We start from the raw sequence: 17,302 nt of genomic DNA on the forward strand, positions 1-17,302 counted from the left end.
CAGGGATTCGAACCGCCAACCTTCTGATCGGCAAGCCCAAGAGGCTCAGTGGTTTAGACCACAGCGCCACCCGCATCCCATCACCAGCAGGTGATACCAGTAACCAGTCAAGGCAAAAGAGTTGCCAGGGAGAAGCTTTCAAACATACCCACCCTAGTTTCTTACCTTTATAATAAGTACCTACAGGACTTATAAAGATATCACTTTTCATCATAGTTATCATCTTGCACAAAATTTACTAATCCAGCTTTTGAGGTTGGTGAGACTCCAATTACATCTGCAAATATTTGTAGGTGAGCAGCAACTTCACTTCAGCAGGTAGCCAAGACGTAGTGGCAACTCTCAAGGATCTTTAGATGACTACTTTTTTCTCTTTGCAGAATTTTTTTTTGCAAAATGTGTCATCAAAGGTTGCCCTCAACATTTCCTTGGAACAGTATCACTGGCCTCCTTCACAATCATCAATAAAGTCCCGAGATTATCAACTACCAATATGGGAAACAAACTTGCCCCTCTGTGCAATCTGTAGGGCAAGAGACCCTCTCACCATGTTAAACTGCCCCATAGTGCTTTGTGACATATGAATATGTTACCATTCACAAGCAATTAGTTTCATTCGAAGGAATATGAGACAGCATTTGCCACCGAAACCCACAAGTATTGCATAAACCTCTGGCTCTGCCAATTCCAAAAAAACATATATTCATATATGCAGGGAAGGAAGGAAAAATAGTTCAGAAACTAACAACAACAAACACATGCACAGGGTTCTGGATGGGATATAACTCTGCCTACCCACCGGTTTCCTATGCACACAATTACTGTGAAAATTCATCAGTAGTAAAGTTAAGCAACGTGCCAAAATTTCAAAACTTCAGCCCCTGGTATTGTTGAGCAAGGGTGAGAATGCACAGGACAGAGAAGCACATTGATGCATTAAATGATCACACATTAATTTCTAAAGGGGGGATATAGCAGATGTTGTTGGCCACAACTGTCACCAGTCCAAGTCAGTATGGCCAATAGTCAGGGGTGATGGGAATTGTAGCCTGAAACATCCGAGAGGATGAGCAGTGGTCACTCCTATTCTAAGAGCTCATATTAGAGTGCCTTTCAAACAAAAAGCACACTTTTGGCTTTACTTTCTGTTTTGCCATAAGGACTCAGCAGAACTTTTGCACACATCCCTTTCTTGACCACAGCTAACCTCTAAGTTTCAGTAAGTGAATTGCTGAATTCTAAGTCAGCCTAAGAAGAGTAAAGGCAGCAAACACACTCATTGACTTTGCTGCTACAGTGGTACCTCGGGTTACATACGCTTCAGGTTACATACGCTTCAGGTTACAAACTCTGCTAACCCAGAAATAGTACCTCAGGTTAAGAACTTTGCTTCAGGATGAAAACAGAAATTGTGCAGCGGTGGCAGCGGGAGGCCCCATTAGCTAAAGTGGTGCTTCAGGTTAAGAACAGTTTCAGGTTAAGTACAGACCTCCAGAACGAATTAAGTTCTTAACCCGAGATACCACTGTACTGGGAAGTGTAAAATAACAAGTAAGCCTATCATTTAAAAAAAAAAATACAGTCAACAAAAATGCTGTTTAAGGAACCCGCATTATCTTAGTCATTGATTCTAACTGGCTGATTACAATTTAAAAGCCAGATAAAAATAGCAACTTTAAGATTAGACCCCTCTCATACGGGAAGAACCCAGCATGTGTAACTTGGAGCGCATGCACACACCAAAATATCCCACAGAGCAATAGGAACAAAGCTGAAGTGATACTTACGCATGTCGCCAAAAGACCCTTTGGTGACATTCTTGGCTTGCTTAATCGTCACAGTAAAGATGTGCGAATACTGGTGTTCCACCTGCATGCCAAAACAACAGCTGATGTTAGGAAGGAAATGAAAGGCCACAGAGCGCATAAATCAAACAACCCTCTCCAACCCATTTTCAACTTGTCTAAGACACTCCCCAAGTTTGTTTTTCCAAAAGCAAATGAAGCACCCACTGGAAGACACAGCATCCTGAATCAGAAGTCTTCAGCTTTACTGAACATTGAGACTACATTGAGCGTAACCGACTATAACTACTCCTACACAACTGCTCGTTCCCCTCGCCACCACACCTTTGTGTTTTTAATTTTTAGCGTCAATGAATTCAACACTCCTCCCCTCCAAGCACTGGTATTGCACAGACATTTCGTTAGTCATCAAAAAACACAGCAGGGGCTGAGGAAGCCAAAAGTTGTTTTATAGATGCCTTTAACTTTACCCTGTGCTTGTAATTCCCTCCTACGGGAAAGGTACAATTATACCTAAATACTATATTGCAGAAGGCATACCGTATGCCTATGTGCATGTGGAAATGGGTTTACATTCAGGATACTTACATATACTAGAGCAGTTGTTTTCCAACTTTCTAACTTCACAGGATCCTTTCCACACTGGCCTGGCTTAGACCCCATGCTAAGCCACACAACGGCTTGCCAGGACCATGCAAATGTCCTTTCCTATCAAGACAGGCAGCTTTATTGACGCCACCAGTAACACTGTGCTCTGTGATGTTGTACCCCAACGTTTTGCCCTAACCTGTTAGGCCAGACTCTCTGCTTTACCCCAAATCACCTTCCAGTTTGGCTGCGCAATCAAGGCAGCTTTTGACATCAGCTGGAAGGGAAATTGGCCGGAAGGGAAATTGACTTCTGTTGCCTCTTCCAGGTCTCCTCTCTCAGTGGCTTTTGACACAGTGAGTTGCATTCTTGTATCAGCCCAACTATGAGTTTTAGCTGAGGGTGAAGTTCAGTATTGTGCCATCGGCATTCTTTAACAACCAGGTTCCTTTCTAATAGCCCCAGGTTCCTCCTTGGACCCTGGCAAGATATATTCTGCAATTTTGTAGGACCAGGGCCGGATTTAAGTTTGATTAAGCTACTGAAGGCAATGGGGCCCTTTATATGTCCAGCTGTCCTTTGTCAACAACAAATTGCCGCTGTTTTTTGTGTTGAATATATGCTATATGGTAACTTATGGACCGAATAGGAATCTAAAGCCATTTGCACATAACAAAATATGTATTTTATCTTTTTTTAAAATAGATATTTATTAAAAATTTTCATAATAAAACACATATCACAATCAAAAAAAAAAAGAAAAGAAAAAACAGAGAAAAAGACAATCAAAAATAGCACAGCAAAAACAACAAAGAACAAAGAAAAAATTATTCCTTATTTACTATCTTTATAACCCTCTTTCCTGACTTCCTCGCATCTCCCTTTTCTGTGTTCTCCTTTACACAATCAAGTTCAGCAATTTCCTACCCTCTTTCCAATCTTATACCCTATTTATGAAATTCAACCTATTATGCCTTTAGTTTCTTTTCCTTTCCAATTAAGCCATTTATCACATATTCTTTATAACTTTGTCCCTTATATCATTTGTTTAATCCCGACATAATAATACTCTGGTCCTACCCTTTTTCCCCCAAATCATTTTTGCATATTTCTTTTTACCAAATCACTAATGCCATATTATCTTTATATCCAACATCATTTTAACATTCAAACATTTTACAGTATTTTTGGAGGTATACTTTAAACTTCTTCCAGTCCTCTTCCACCGACTCTTCTCCCCGATCTCGGATTCTGCCAGTCATTTCTGCCGATTCCATATAGTCGATCACTTGCATCTGCCATTCTTCCAAGGTGGGCAAATCTTGTGTCTTCCAATACTTTTCAATAAGTATTCTTGCTGCAGTTGTTGCGTACATAAAGAATGTTCTATCTTTCTTTGGCACCAATTGGCCGACAATGCCCAAAAGGAAGGCCTCTGGTTTCTTAGGAAAGGTATATTTAAATACCTTTTTTAGTTCATTATAGATCATTTCCCAGAAAGCCTTAACCCTTGGGCAAGTCCACCAAAGGTGAAAGAATGTTCCCTCAGTTTCTTTACATTTCCAACATTTATTATCAGGCAGGTGATAAATTTTTGCAAGCTTGACTGGGGTCATGTACCACCTATAGATCATTTTAATATATTTTCTCTTAAGGCATTACATGCCGTAAACTTCATATTGGTGGTCCACAACTTTTCCCAGTCAGCAAACATAATGTTATGACCAATGTCCTGTGCCCACTTAATCATGGCTGATTTAACTGTTTCATCCTGAGTATTCCATTTTAACAGCAAGTTGTACATTCTCGAGAGTATCTTAGTTTTAGGTTCTAACAATTCTGTTTCTAATTTCGATTTTTCCACCTGGAAGCCTATTTTTTTATCCAAGTTAAAGGCTTCTCGTATTTGATAGTAATGTAGCCAATCTCGCACTTTATCTTTTAGTTTCTCAAAACTCTGCAATCTCAATGTGTCTTGATCTTGTTCTAGTATCTCCCAATATTTTGGCCACTTGGCCTCCATATTGAGTTTTTTCAGAGCCTTAGCCTCCATAGGTGATAGCCACCTCGGGGTCTTGTTTTCCAATAAGTCTTTATATCTTGTCCAGACATTAAACACAGCTTTCCTGACAATATGGTTTTTGAATACTCTATTAGCTTTTACCTTGTCATACCACAAATATGCATGCCACCCAAAAGTATTATTGAACCCTTCCAAGTCCAAAATGTCAGTGTTCTCAAGAAGTAGCCAATCTTTCAACCAGCAAAATGCTGCTGATTCATAATACAACCTCATGTCTGGCAGGGCAAACCCCCCTCTTTCTTTAGCATCAGTCAATATTTTAAATTTTATTCTGAGCTTTTTGCCCTGCCAGACAAATTTAGAAATGTCTCTTTGCCACCTCTTGAAACAGTCCATCTTGTCCACAATCTGTAAAGTTTGAAACAAAAACAGCATTTTTGGCAATACATTCATCTTTATAGCTGCAATTCGACCCAACAAGGAAAGCTTCAATTTTGACCAAATTTCTAGATCTTTTTTGACTTCTGACCAGCATTTCTCATAGTTATCTTTAAATAAATTCAAATTTTTGGCCGTCATATTAATCCCTAGGTATTTCACCTTCTTAACCACATTTAAATCTGCCTCCTTCTGAAACCTTTCTTTTTCCGTTGTTGTCAGATTTTTCTCTAAAACCTTAGTTTTTTGCTTGTTCAATTTAAATCCTGCCACATGACCAAATTCTTGAATCAATTCTAACACCCTTTTCATACTAGATTCTGGCTCCTGTAATGTCGAAACTAGGTCATCTGCAAAAGCCTTAAGTTTGTATTGTTTAGCTCCGACCATAATTCCCCGAATCAGCCGATCCCTTCTAATCATGTTCAAGAGCACCTCCAGGACCGAAATAAACAGCAATGGAGAGATAGGGCAGCCCTGTCGTGTTCCTTTTTCTATTCTAAACTCTTCTGACACCACATTATTAACTATCAATTTTGCTTTTTGTTCTGAATAAATTGCTTCTATACCATTTTCAAACCCCCGTCCCACTCCCATTCCCTTAAGATTTTTCTTCATAAAATTCCAAGAAATATTATCAAAGGCCTTCTCCGCATCAATAAAAATTAAAACTGCTTTTGTATTAATGTTCATTTGCAATAACTCCAAAATGTCAATAATGTTCCTTGTATTATCCGAAAGATGTATGCCTGGGAGAAAGCCTGCCTGGTCTTTATGTATCACTTCATTTAAAACTCTTTTTAGTCTGTAGGCTAAAATGTCTGCAAAAATTTTGTAATCCACATTTAATAGGGATATGGGATGGTAGTTTTTGAGTTGTGTCTTTTCAGATTCAGATTTTGGTATTAGTGTGATGAAAGCTTCTTTCCACGACAAAATATGTATTTTATCAAAGTAATTGTTGAACTGAAATACAATTAAGAAGAAGTACTGTATATTAATAGTGAAATACAATTAAGAAGTAGTTTATTAATAGTGAAATAATTACCAGTGATATTTTAGGGAGCAGGCTATCAGGTGGGGCCCATGACTTATGGTACATCATAGGAGCCTACACAACACAAAACACTGTTGCTGTATGTAGGTTTTATTTTATTTGTTTTTTATCTTATATTTTGGAAAGGTACATCCAGGTTTTTTTCCCTTTGAATTTTTTTGGGAGGCCCAAGAGAGTGGGGCCCTAAGCTATAGATTGTTAGCTTATACGTAAATCCAGCACTGTGTAGGACCATACTGAATCTGCAATTAGGAGACCCTACACATTTATGGAGTAGCTGTCCCCAATGTCCTGAGGACACTCAACTTTATTGTCTTTTCTTTCCATATTGAGTTAACTCAATATGGAAAGAAATCAAAAGAGATTTGGATACATGGAATAGAATAAAGCTATCCTGGTCCGGGAGAATAGCAGCAATTAAAATGAACATCCTTCCGAAGATGTTGTTTCTTTTTCAGACAATCCCCGTAATTAAGGGATCAACACAGTTTAAGGATTGGCAAAAAAACCCTATCAAAATTCATCTGGCAAGGGAAGAGACCAAGAATCAAATTTCAATTACTAACTGTTCAAAAGAAAAGAGGAGGATTCGCTGTTCCAAATTTAAAATTTTATTATGACGCATCCTGTTTATGTGGATCACTTTAGAAAACACGGATCACTTTAGAAAACACGGACTTACTGTATTGGACTTGGAGGGATTCAATAACAGATTCGGGTGGCATGCGTATTTATGGCATGATAAGGTGAAGGTACACAAGGGTTTTTCAAATCATATTTTTAGAGGTGCCCTATATGAAGTTTGGGGGGAAAATAAAAATCTAGAATCATAGAACTGTAGAGTTGGAAGGGACCCTGAGGATCATCTAGTCCAACCCCCTGCAATGCAGGAATATGCAGCTGGTCCATACAGGGATCAAACCTGCAACCTTGGTGTTATCAGCACCATGGTCTAACCAACTGAGCTATCCAGGCTCATCTATTAGAAAGATACACACCCTGGTGGCTATCACCGACAGATATATTAACCAAAAAAAAAAACTAAACATGGAAGGAAAAAGAATAACATATGAAGATATATTAGTAAAAACGGAGGGAGGATGGAAAGTGAAAACATGTGAGGAATTAAAAAATGAGTTGACAGGATGGTTACAGTATCACCAGATAAATGCTTTATGGAAGGAGGACAAAAAAATAGGATTCAGTGAGAAAAAATCTAAATATCAAACAGAAATTTTGGAAGGAAAAACAAAACTTTTATCTAAGATGTATAACTTTTTATTGGAGTGGGACACCAAGGATGAGGTAATTAAGGAAGTGATGGTAAAGTGGGCAATTGACTTCGGTTAGAATATAGAATATGACAATTGGATATATTTATGGAATAAAGAAATGAAATTCACGGCATGCTCCACCCTAAGAGAAAACCTAGAGAAGATGATGTACTGGTGGTATATTACCCCGGTCAAACTGGCGAAAATGTACAAAACGGGAAACAAAGTTTGTTGGAAATGTAAAAATAAAGATGGGGACCTTTATCATATGTGGCAGGTATGCGAGAAAATGAAAAGATTTTGGAACCTGATATATGATGAATTAAAGAAACTTTTTAAATACACCTTCCAAAAAACCCTGGAGGCATTCTTATTAGGGATAATAGGGGATGAAATAAAAAAAGAAGACCATAAGTTATTTCAATATGCAATGGTGGCAGCTAGGGTCCTTGTAGCACAAAAATGGAAGTCATCAGAGATTCCAACAATCATGGAATGTCAGGTAAAACTTTTTGAATATGCTGAATTAGCAATAATGACAAATAAAATTCGACACCAAAAAAGGTCAAAGTTCACAGAAGAATGGAGTAAATTTATGACATATATAGAATTGAACTGTAGAAGTTTAAGAACTACAGCAGGATTAGGATAATTCCTGTGACATGTGTAGAAAAGCAGAAGAAACTGTAAGAGGAGATGTACATTATGAAAACTGCAACTGGGAGGGAAGGAAGTCGAGGCGCGATTTAGCGCAATGTAAATAAGATGACATTAAGAATGAATGTAAAGATTGTTTTATTTTGGTTTTTTTTTTGGAAAATGACAATAAAAAGTATTTTTTTAAAAAAAAAAACACTTTATTGTCCTTTCAACAGCTAGTCTAGGAACAGATTTATTGGGGTGGGGAGCTGGTTGATAAGAGGAAAACATAATGAGAGTAAAAAACAAATAAATTAAAAGAAATGCTGCCTAGGAATTCCTGTTTTCCGATGGTATCTGCCCAGCTGACGCACCTCAAACACCATAAACAAGGTGGGGTTTTAACAATACAATGGCAGGGTTAACTTGACATTATTGTCAGAATATTGGTTTATTAACTAGCTCCGTTGTCTGGGGCAAGTAAGGATCCTCTCCTGGAAGTAGGCAGAGAACTTTTTATAACAGGGGTGGGAGACCTCAGGCCAAAAAGAGCCCCCCAGGCCTTTGTAGCTGGCCCTCAAGAGTCTACCCAGAACAAGGTGGGAACATGAGGGAACACAACTTCAAGGCTGAAAAAGGTCCCCACTCCCATTTCATGGAGTGAAAGTTTGTTCTTCTTCTTCCTTCCTGCCATCAACAGAAGCAAAAAATATCTGGTGGGGGGTTAGGGTCCTTTGCTTCTAACCGGCAGGTACTGCGTGGCTAACAAGGTGCCAGCAAGCTTCCTTAGGGAAGGCACGCTGATCTTGCTTCTCTTTTTATAATCAGCTCTTTTGTTAAAATGTATCCTTGGGGAGGAAGGACAGGAGAAAAGCTCCAAAAAACAAACAAACAGCATGTGGGTATAAAGCCAGTGAATAACCATTCATGCATGAAAACGTCTTTAAACAGATCAATAAATACTGTTTGGTTAAAAAGAGAAGATTTATACCTCAAAGGCCTGTCTAAACAATGTGCTTTGCAAAACAAAACAAAAAGTTTCAAAGAAAGGGAGGGATGATTCCTCCCAAACCTCTATTGATAGAGCGTTCCCTAGTAAAAGCCAACCAAAGCTTTCTAGGCCTACTGGAAAAGCCCAGAGTTCGCCCTGACCGTTCCTACAGTGTCCGTGACAGGAACGCTAAGTCACGGTGCTGAAACTGAACGCATCATGTCTGCACCCGCATTTTCCTTCTACTTCCTTGGGAGTAGCAAGGAAGCTTAAGGAGACGTTTAAGAAAGGGGGAAAGATTCGTTTCAACAGCTCCCTTCACAAAAGCACGTTTCCTTCTTTGCACAGGGACAGAGAGAACTAAGGATAAAATAATTACTTATTAAAGGTAAAGGAAACCCTGACCATTAGGTCCAGTCGGGGCCAACTCTGGGGTTGCGGCGCTCATCTCGCTTTATTGGCCGAGGGAGCCGGCGTACAGCTTCCGGGTCATGTGGCCAGCATGACTAAGCCGCTTCTGGCGAACCAGAGCAGCACTCGGAAACGCCATTTACCTTCCCTCTGGAGTGGTACCTATTTATCTACTTGCACTTTGACGTGCTTTCGAACTGCTAGGTTGGCAGGAGCAGGGACCGAGCAACGGGAGCTCACCCCGTCGCGGGGATTCGAACCGCTGACCTTCTGATCGGCAAGTCCTAGGCTCAGTGGTTTAACCCACAGCGCCACCCGCGTCCCTCCCAATGACTTATTAATTGGTTATTAATGGCATTTATATATTGCCTTTCTCCACCAAAGTCAACCAAGGGCAGTTTACAATGCGAAGCATTAACACAAGCAAAAAAAAGGTACAATTTTTTCTCAAGCCGGCCTTCAGCAGCTTATGACACTAGCTCCCTGGCTTCTGCTTTCCCTCAAGGCACCCAGGTATTGAATGGCCTCAGGGAAAATGGCGGGCGAGGTTTCTCCAACTGTCTTCTCAGACCACCGATGGGCTCCTTCAGGCACTGGTGCTTATGTGCTCCCTTCTCTTTGGGCTCTCCTCAGAAACACTTATGGTAGTTATATACTTGCATATCTTAAGTATAATAATTACTTAGCATGCACGAATAGCACTTTATAGACCATTCAGAAAACTTCACATACATTCCTTATAACTAATTTCCAAGGTAGGCCATTATGATTATTATCCTTATATTGAAGACCAACAGGAGAGAGGAGCAGAGGGCCAAAAGCACAGCTGTAAGGCGAGACTGTTCTGGCCAATTCTGACACAACTCCCAAGAAGAATGTGGTTTATGAGAGGGCCCTACTTCTATCAAATTGCTCAAAAGCCTAGAGAAGCTACTGAGTCATTTGTCAGGGAAAGGCAGCCAATGTAACACCAATTATTAAAAAGGGATCGGGGGGGGGGGGGTGATCCTGGAAACTATAGGCTGGTTAACTTAACGCCCGTTCTGGAAGAACTGGTGGGAAGCATTGTAAGGCGCAGCAGAGACTGTACTTTTTGAGAATCTTAAGGAAAAACCATCTTCCGCAGAAACTGCTGCTTGCCTTCTATCACTGTGCCATTGAGAGTGTGCTCACTTATGGCTTATGTGTGTGGTACGGAAGCTGTACTACCCAGGACAGGATGGGGTTGTGCAGAGTTGTTAAGGCAGCAGAGAGCATTGTTGGCTGCCCACTTTCCACCTTAGAGCAGATTTATGCCACAAGGTGCCATAGGAAGGCACTGGACATAGTAAAAGATCCATCGCATCCTGGTCACTGTCTCTTCGAGCTCCTGCCGTCGGGACGGAGACACAGGACGATGAAGACAAGAACGAGCCGTCTCAAGAACAGCTTCTTCTCCTGAGCGATCTCGGCCCTGAATGGGAAACCTGGACTTTGAAAGTCATCTAATCTTCCTTGCTGTATTATATTGCATTGTTTTAATTAGTGTTTTTATAGTTGTTCTGATTTTGTGTGGAGTGCCCTACCTGGGTGGATGGAGCAGCCAAGTAAATTTCGTTGTCCCTGAGAGGGGGCAATGACAATAAAGATATTATTATTATTATTATTATTATTATTATTATTATTATTATTAAAAGGTGGAAATACCAAGCACATATAAGCGCATGTCTTGCTGAGGGAGAACTAAAATGGCCTCTGTGAGGGCAAGTCCTGTCTCACTAACTGCTGAGAGTTTTCCAGTGTTAAACAGCATATACAGTAGATAACAGAGGCTATCTGGTTGACCCTGTGTAGATGGGCCTTTGGTCTGATCGCCAGGCTCTCATGTTTGCTTGTTTTTCAATGATTAAGATAGAAACAATTCTGCTAACACATCAGAAGAAAAGGAACAATTCATCACTGCACCTTACCAATAAATTTTGGAAAAGGCTAGCAGCTGGGAGCCCAGCACTATTGGGTTTTTGTGGATTATGTACTATTCAAGTACTGAGATACCCCCCTTGCCTGACATTACCTGCCATAGCATTGTTGCACAACTGAAGAATATATTTGATTACTTCGGCTTTTCAAAAGAGCTTGGACCAACCATGCAACCCAGCTTATGGCAGTAGAATTTCAGGCATTCTGTGCATCTTACAACTTTTTGCCACATTACCACCAGCCCTCACTAAGCACAAACTGTAAGGCAGAGAGAATTGGCCACATATTGCTATTTTAAGTGACAACTCAATACAATCAATAGCTGCTGACTATAGCTCAACAGAACTGCTAATAGGGTGAGAAATCACAACACTCATTCAAATCCTAAAGAAGGAACTCTTTGCGAAATGGACTGTCTGCAAAGTGTTGCTACATCAGATTACCAAGCTAACAGAAGCTATAAACATTGCTATAATGGGCAGAATTCAGTGTGAACTACCACAGGAGACAGTTTATATATTAAAATTGATGAAGAAAAGACATTGCATACTTCAGGTACCGTACAAAGGTAATACAAATCATCCAGAATATATTCTGTTGAAGCCGAACATGGGAATGTGTAAGAGATGCTGATGACTACTTCTCCCTGCTTCTGAAAACATTCATTTATCAAATGAAGAAGTCAAGTTCATCTATGAAGTCTTTTGTACTCAAGACTTCGCTTGACTGACAACAATGGAAGATCATCACTCAATCTAGACTTCAGGAAGACTTTAAGATTCAAAGTTCTTGCCTAGCTTCCTGACTGGTGTGTACTCATGAGAGGAAGGGCTATAGCTCAGTAGAAGAACACAACATGGATCAATCATCTCACTCAGAATAAGCTTTCTATGTTTATATGTCATCCAAACCTTCCATGAACATTCTACTTCTCGTTTTAATCATATCACTTTTCCTCCTGCACAGGCCTCCTTTTTCTCAGCCTGTTTATCTTAAGCTTATTCTTTTGGCCTACTATAAATATTTACTCCTGCTGCTCCCGTTTATTGTCTTAGGAACTCAAAAACTTTTTTTAAAAAAGATAGAGTTAGAGCACAATACTATCACACACAAACACCCAACACACACACATTTATGCCAGGGTTAGGCAGAGGAAAATGCAACCATTTACCCCTACAGTGAGTATAAAAGGTGGCATGTGTCCTGCAGGCTTATGCTTCTGTTGCAAATAAGATTTAGATAAATACAGGTTCTGCTGAATGGTAACTGTCAATTTTCTTCCAGCTATACTGCATAATTAAACTCAGAGAGGATAAACTCAGAGACCTCAACATTACTCTGGAACTGAAAATAGCTTCTCCCCAGTCTTTCCAGATAGCAGTTGTTGCATAAAAGGAAAGGGGAGGGTTTGAGTGTGCATAAACATCATTTTCTTCCAGCCTGCATTCATTTATCCATACACCATCCTGGTTCTCTACTCACACTAACCTACCGTATTTTTCGCTCTATAGGACGCAATTTCCCCTCCAAAAATTAAGGGGAAATGTGTGTGCGTCCTATGGAGAGAATGCAGGCTCCTTGGCTTCAGTGATAGCAACGCGAAGCCTCCGAAGCACAGAGGGAGAGCTCCCCCCGCGCTCTGGGGGCTTCAGGCAGCTATCCACAAGCCTTTGGAGTGCAGCAGGAGTTCCCGCTGCACTCCGAAGGCTTGTGGCTAGCCGCCTGAAGCCTGGAGAGCGAGAGGGGTCGGTGCACACCGATCCCTCTTGCTCTCCAGGCTTTGCTTTGCTGGAGAGGCGCTGCACAGTTTTCCCTCTCTGTGCAGCACCCCTTCAGCGAAGCGGGAGGAGAAATGCCGCTTCACTGAAGGGGCGCTGAGCAGAGAGGGAGAGATTTCCCCCCCCCCTTGTTCTCCCCCTCTAAAACAAGGTGCGTCCTATGGTCGGGTGCGTCCTATAGAGCAAAAAATACAGTATATGGATTTGGAGACTATGCCTCACCCATCTGCATGCACAGAAAGAGTGAGGAAAACCTACCATTGTAAAAAAAAATTGCATAAGAGTGGTTACGTTTGTGTATTTAAAAACTTTTAAAAGTTCTGCTCTAGAACCAAAAAGGTTCCCCTGTGTTCCTTAGACAGTAACAGTCAAGACATCCCTGACTGCAGGCTCACATCCTAAAAGACAAAACACAAAAGGGAAAAGGTCTGGAGAAGGAAGAGGATGGCAAGCAAACCAATTCTTACATTTGTTCTTAATAATGAGTAGCTTGAATGGAAACAGGCAGGGAGAAAGGGAGCCAATCAGAGCTGGTCTGTCAAGGCAGGCAATTGAGTGGCCCGAAAGTTATCTCTCTCCTTCACTCCAGCCAATTGGAACAGTTGCTAATAGGTGACAGCTGAGGGTTGGAGGAGCCAAAAGGAGCTGATTTATCAGCTAAACTGATGGATTGGTAGTATTGGTAAAATCATCTTTTTTGTTATAATTTTTATTAAATTTCTGTTTTACATTTTACAATATTCACTTAAACATCCTCAAAATATCAGTGACTTCCCTTCCTCTCTTTCCATGGTTTTTTGCACAACATAAATCCCAGCATATTATTTTATATAAACTAAATCATTCAGTATTCCATTATAACATCCATCAAATCTTATTTACACTGTTGAATCCATCTTAACGCTGCCCACGTTTTCAGATATACATAATTTTCCTCCATATATTCCATAAACCTTTTCCAATCTTCTCTAAACGTATGTTCTTCTTGTTTTCTTATTCTATATCTTAGGTCTGCAAGCTGCTCATATTCCATCAGTTTAAGTTGCCATTCTTCTGTAGTTGGGACTTTGCTTGTTTTCCATTTTGGGGCTAACAAAACACGAACTGTAGTAGTAAAATCAGTCCTTTGCATGCAGATAATAAGATGGTTGGTTTTTTTTAAAAAAAGGATTCCTATCCTTTTTATGTCCTAGCTGTAAATCAGGCGTGTGACAATTTCTAAAACAATTGCAGAGGCTTGGTTTATTTGCAGCAAAATGCAGCCCTAAGTAGCTGCGAGGGACCATAACGAAAACAGAACTCACTGAAATTTCTGGCTTTAAATGCTATTTGGCAGTGGTGACCAGGACTGTATTTCATAGTAGTTGGTTGTTGTTACCATGTAAAGCTTTAGCTATTTTGTATTATGTGTTTGGTATTCTGACGCGGGTGACGCTGTGGTCTAAACCACAGAGCCTAGGGCTTGCCAATAGAAGGTTGGCGGTTCAAATCCCCGCGATGGGGTGAGCGCCTGCTCCTGCCAACCTAGCAGTTCGAAAGCACATCAAAGTGCAAGTAGATAAATAGGTACCACTCCGGCGGGAAGGTAAACGGCGTTTCCGTGCACTGCTCTGGTTCGCCAGAAGCGGCTTAGTCATGCTGGCCGCATGACCCGGAAGCTGTACGTCGGCTCCCTCAGCCAGTAAAGCGAGATGAGCGCCGCAATCTGAGTCACCTGGGACTGGACCTAATGGTCAGGGGTCCCTTTAACTTTACCTTTTATCCTGACTCTGGCTACCTGGCATCAGTCGTTTGCTTATTTGTTTCATTTCACAACATTTTATTTACTGCTTGATTGAAATAAAACCTCAAAAAAGAATAAAACAATGAGCTGCTTCTGCAGCACAGTAGACAGTGCTGCATCTGGAAGTCGTTGGAAGTGTTTGAGCACACTGTAAATCTTTCCGATATTCAAATATGCCAAGTGACCCTTTTCATCCAGGAGGTGGCAGGAGTAGCTAACCTCATCCTCTTACAGACAAGATGCAAGCCATTGCGCAGGATTACTACTACGTGACAACCTGCAACAGGATAACCCTCTAATATGATCATGTTCGTCCTCCATTCCTCACTCACAAACATGCGCACATTAGACTGCCATTGGTAAAGCCACAGAGTGGTGAAATACGCACTTTTACAGCCTCTTTGCAGCAGACTCACCAAAAAGGATGTGACTGTATGTGGAGGGAAACCCAAAGCCACAGAGATGATAAAAGGATCACTTCAAGGAAGCACAGAAAAGTATTTTTAGCACCCCAGTAGTTTAGCATTATGATGAATAATCCGGCAGCTACCTCTGAACAGACGCTGCTTTCTTTTCCTGCTACCAGCTATTTCCAGAGAATCTGGATATACTACAGCTAATATTTTCATACAGTTCTCCGGAGAATAAGAATAACCCACGTGTTAATTTCAGCAAAAGTACACCTGCATTTAAGGGTGCAATTACTAATTTTCACAGTAAAAAAAGTTAAAATGCATTTGTCCATAATGATTTGAACTGAAGCAAACAGAACTCAAACTGAACCATTTTGCCTTAACTAAAAATTAATAACCCATAAACAATAGTTGATTTGCACTACTCTTGTTCAGCCCATTGAGTAAAGGACAGAGGGAGAGCCTTAGATACTCAAGGACTGTCCGCTAAATTTCTAATTATTTATTGGTTTTTGACCAATTTACTCAGCTGGCCTCCCTTCCAATCTTAAGCAGAGTTTCCTGATCAAGTCTGTAAAATGACGTCTGAACGATATAGAGTTGTAAAGGCCACAGAAAAATTAGGGGGTGGGGGAAGAGACATTTTCCAGAAAAAAAGCTCTTTCTGTGACGTGCAGAAAGAACATTTTAAAGCCCCTGTCTAGCTTACAGGGCTCTGGGAATATACAGTGGTGCCTCGCAAGACGAAATTAATTCGTTCCGCGAGTTGCTTCGTCTTGCGATTTTTTCGTCTTGCGGAGCGCGGATTCCCCGGGTATTAACGGTTTTACGAAAAAGGAAGCAAACCCGCAAGACGTTTACGTCTTGCGAAGCAAGCCCATAGGGAAATTCGTCTTGCAAAGCGCCTCGAAAAACAGAAAACTCTTTCATCTAGCGAGTTTTTCATCTTGCGAGGCATTCGTCTTGCGGGGCACCACTGTAATGTGACGCCTTTGCAGAACCTCCTGCAAGATTTCACAATATTTCTGCAATCTTGTAAGATCTTGTGAGAGGTTCTCCAGAGGCCTCGCATGACCTTCCCAGAGCCGGTAAGCAAGGCAAAAGGGGCTTTAAAAGCTATCCACCTTGCATGAGGGGAGCAAGTCCCACTCAGCACCGGCTGTGGTCATTCTGGGGGTGTTCTATCTTTGTGCGATTTTGCCTGTACAGTGGTACCTCGGGTTACATACGTTTCAGGTTACATACGCTTCAGGTTACAGACTCCGCTAACCCAGAAATAGTGCTTCAGGTTAAGAACTTTGCTTCAGGATGAGAACAGAAATCGGGCTCCAGCGGCGTGGCCCCATTAGCTAAATTGGTGCTTCAGGTTAAGAACAGTTTCAGGTTAAGAACGGACCACCGGAACAAACTAAGTATTTAATCCAAGGTACCACTGTATACCAAGTAGTACAATTTTATATTCCAAACAAGTAATAAAATAACCCACTTAAGTAGTTAAAACAGTAAAATGGTGCAGGACATAGCTGTCAACCGTCCCTTATTTGGCGGGAAACTCCCTTATCCCAGTGCCGTTTCCCGCTGCTGTCCCTTATTGATGATGTCCCTTAAATTTCCCAGGTTTCATGCTCGCCCGGCTTGGGAGGGAAGCAGCGGCTCGGGGTCCTCCGCCGAGAGAGAGAGAGAGAGAAAGAGAGAGAGTGCAAGAGCTGCCGTGTCTCCGTCGCTCCCTTTTCCCCCTCAGGGGCGCGTCATGAGGAGACAGGTGGCGGCGGGCAGGCAGGCAGCCCCTCGCTTGCAAGACTTCCGCCGCGATGCCAGGGGAAGCCGGAGGTGGCAGCGGCAGCGGCGGCTGAGGAGGCTGCCTGAGGGAGGAGGAAGAGGAGGGGATGGGGAGGGACGCAGAAGGGCAGTGCTTCAGCGGCAGCTGTGGCGCCGCAACCACCTCATGCTGGGCTCGCTGGCGGCGTGGGCGAGAGTCTCTCTCCCTCCCCCCCTCTCTCGGGCTGGGAAGGGCCGATGGAACTCCTCGTGCCAGGACGACAGCAGCCCCGATGTGCTGCTTAGCATACCCTCCAACCAGTGCAGCATCTTAATGTAGTGATTTCCCCCTCTGCATCCCCTTCATAACTCTATTTTTATAAAT

General features: G+C 41.6%; 1 protein-coding gene and 2 long non-coding RNA genes across 5 annotated transcripts in view; 1 reads left to right on the plus strand and 2 right to left on the minus strand.

Annotated features, from left to right (window-relative positions):
• PLA2G4A (phospholipase A2 group IVA) overlaps nt 1-17,302 on the minus strand; it is a 909,235-nt gene that overhangs the window by 890,318 nt on the left and 1,615 nt on the right. For all 3 annotated transcript variants that reach the window (XM_081865873.1, XM_081865875.1, XM_081865874.1), the window contains exon 2: nt 1,788-1,869. In XM_081865873.1, coding sequence (XP_081721999.1) covers nt 1,788-1,869 — 82 coding nt within the window. The remainder of the gene's footprint in view (nt 1-1,787; nt 1,870-17,302) is intronic.
• LOC309344016 overlaps nt 1-17,302 on the plus strand; it is an 805,887-nt gene that overhangs the window by 658,218 nt on the left and 130,367 nt on the right. The gene's annotated exons all lie outside the window — the stretch shown is intronic.
• LOC309344018 overlaps nt 1-17,302 on the minus strand; it is a 59,411-nt gene that overhangs the window by 37,652 nt on the left and 4,457 nt on the right. The gene's annotated exons all lie outside the window — the stretch shown is intronic.

Source organism: Podarcis erhardii (assembly GCF_964252035.2).
Source record: "Podarcis erhardii genome assembly, chromosome: 6".
Lineage (NCBI taxonomy): Eukaryota > Metazoa > Chordata > Lepidosauria > Squamata > Lacertidae > Podarcis > Podarcis erhardii.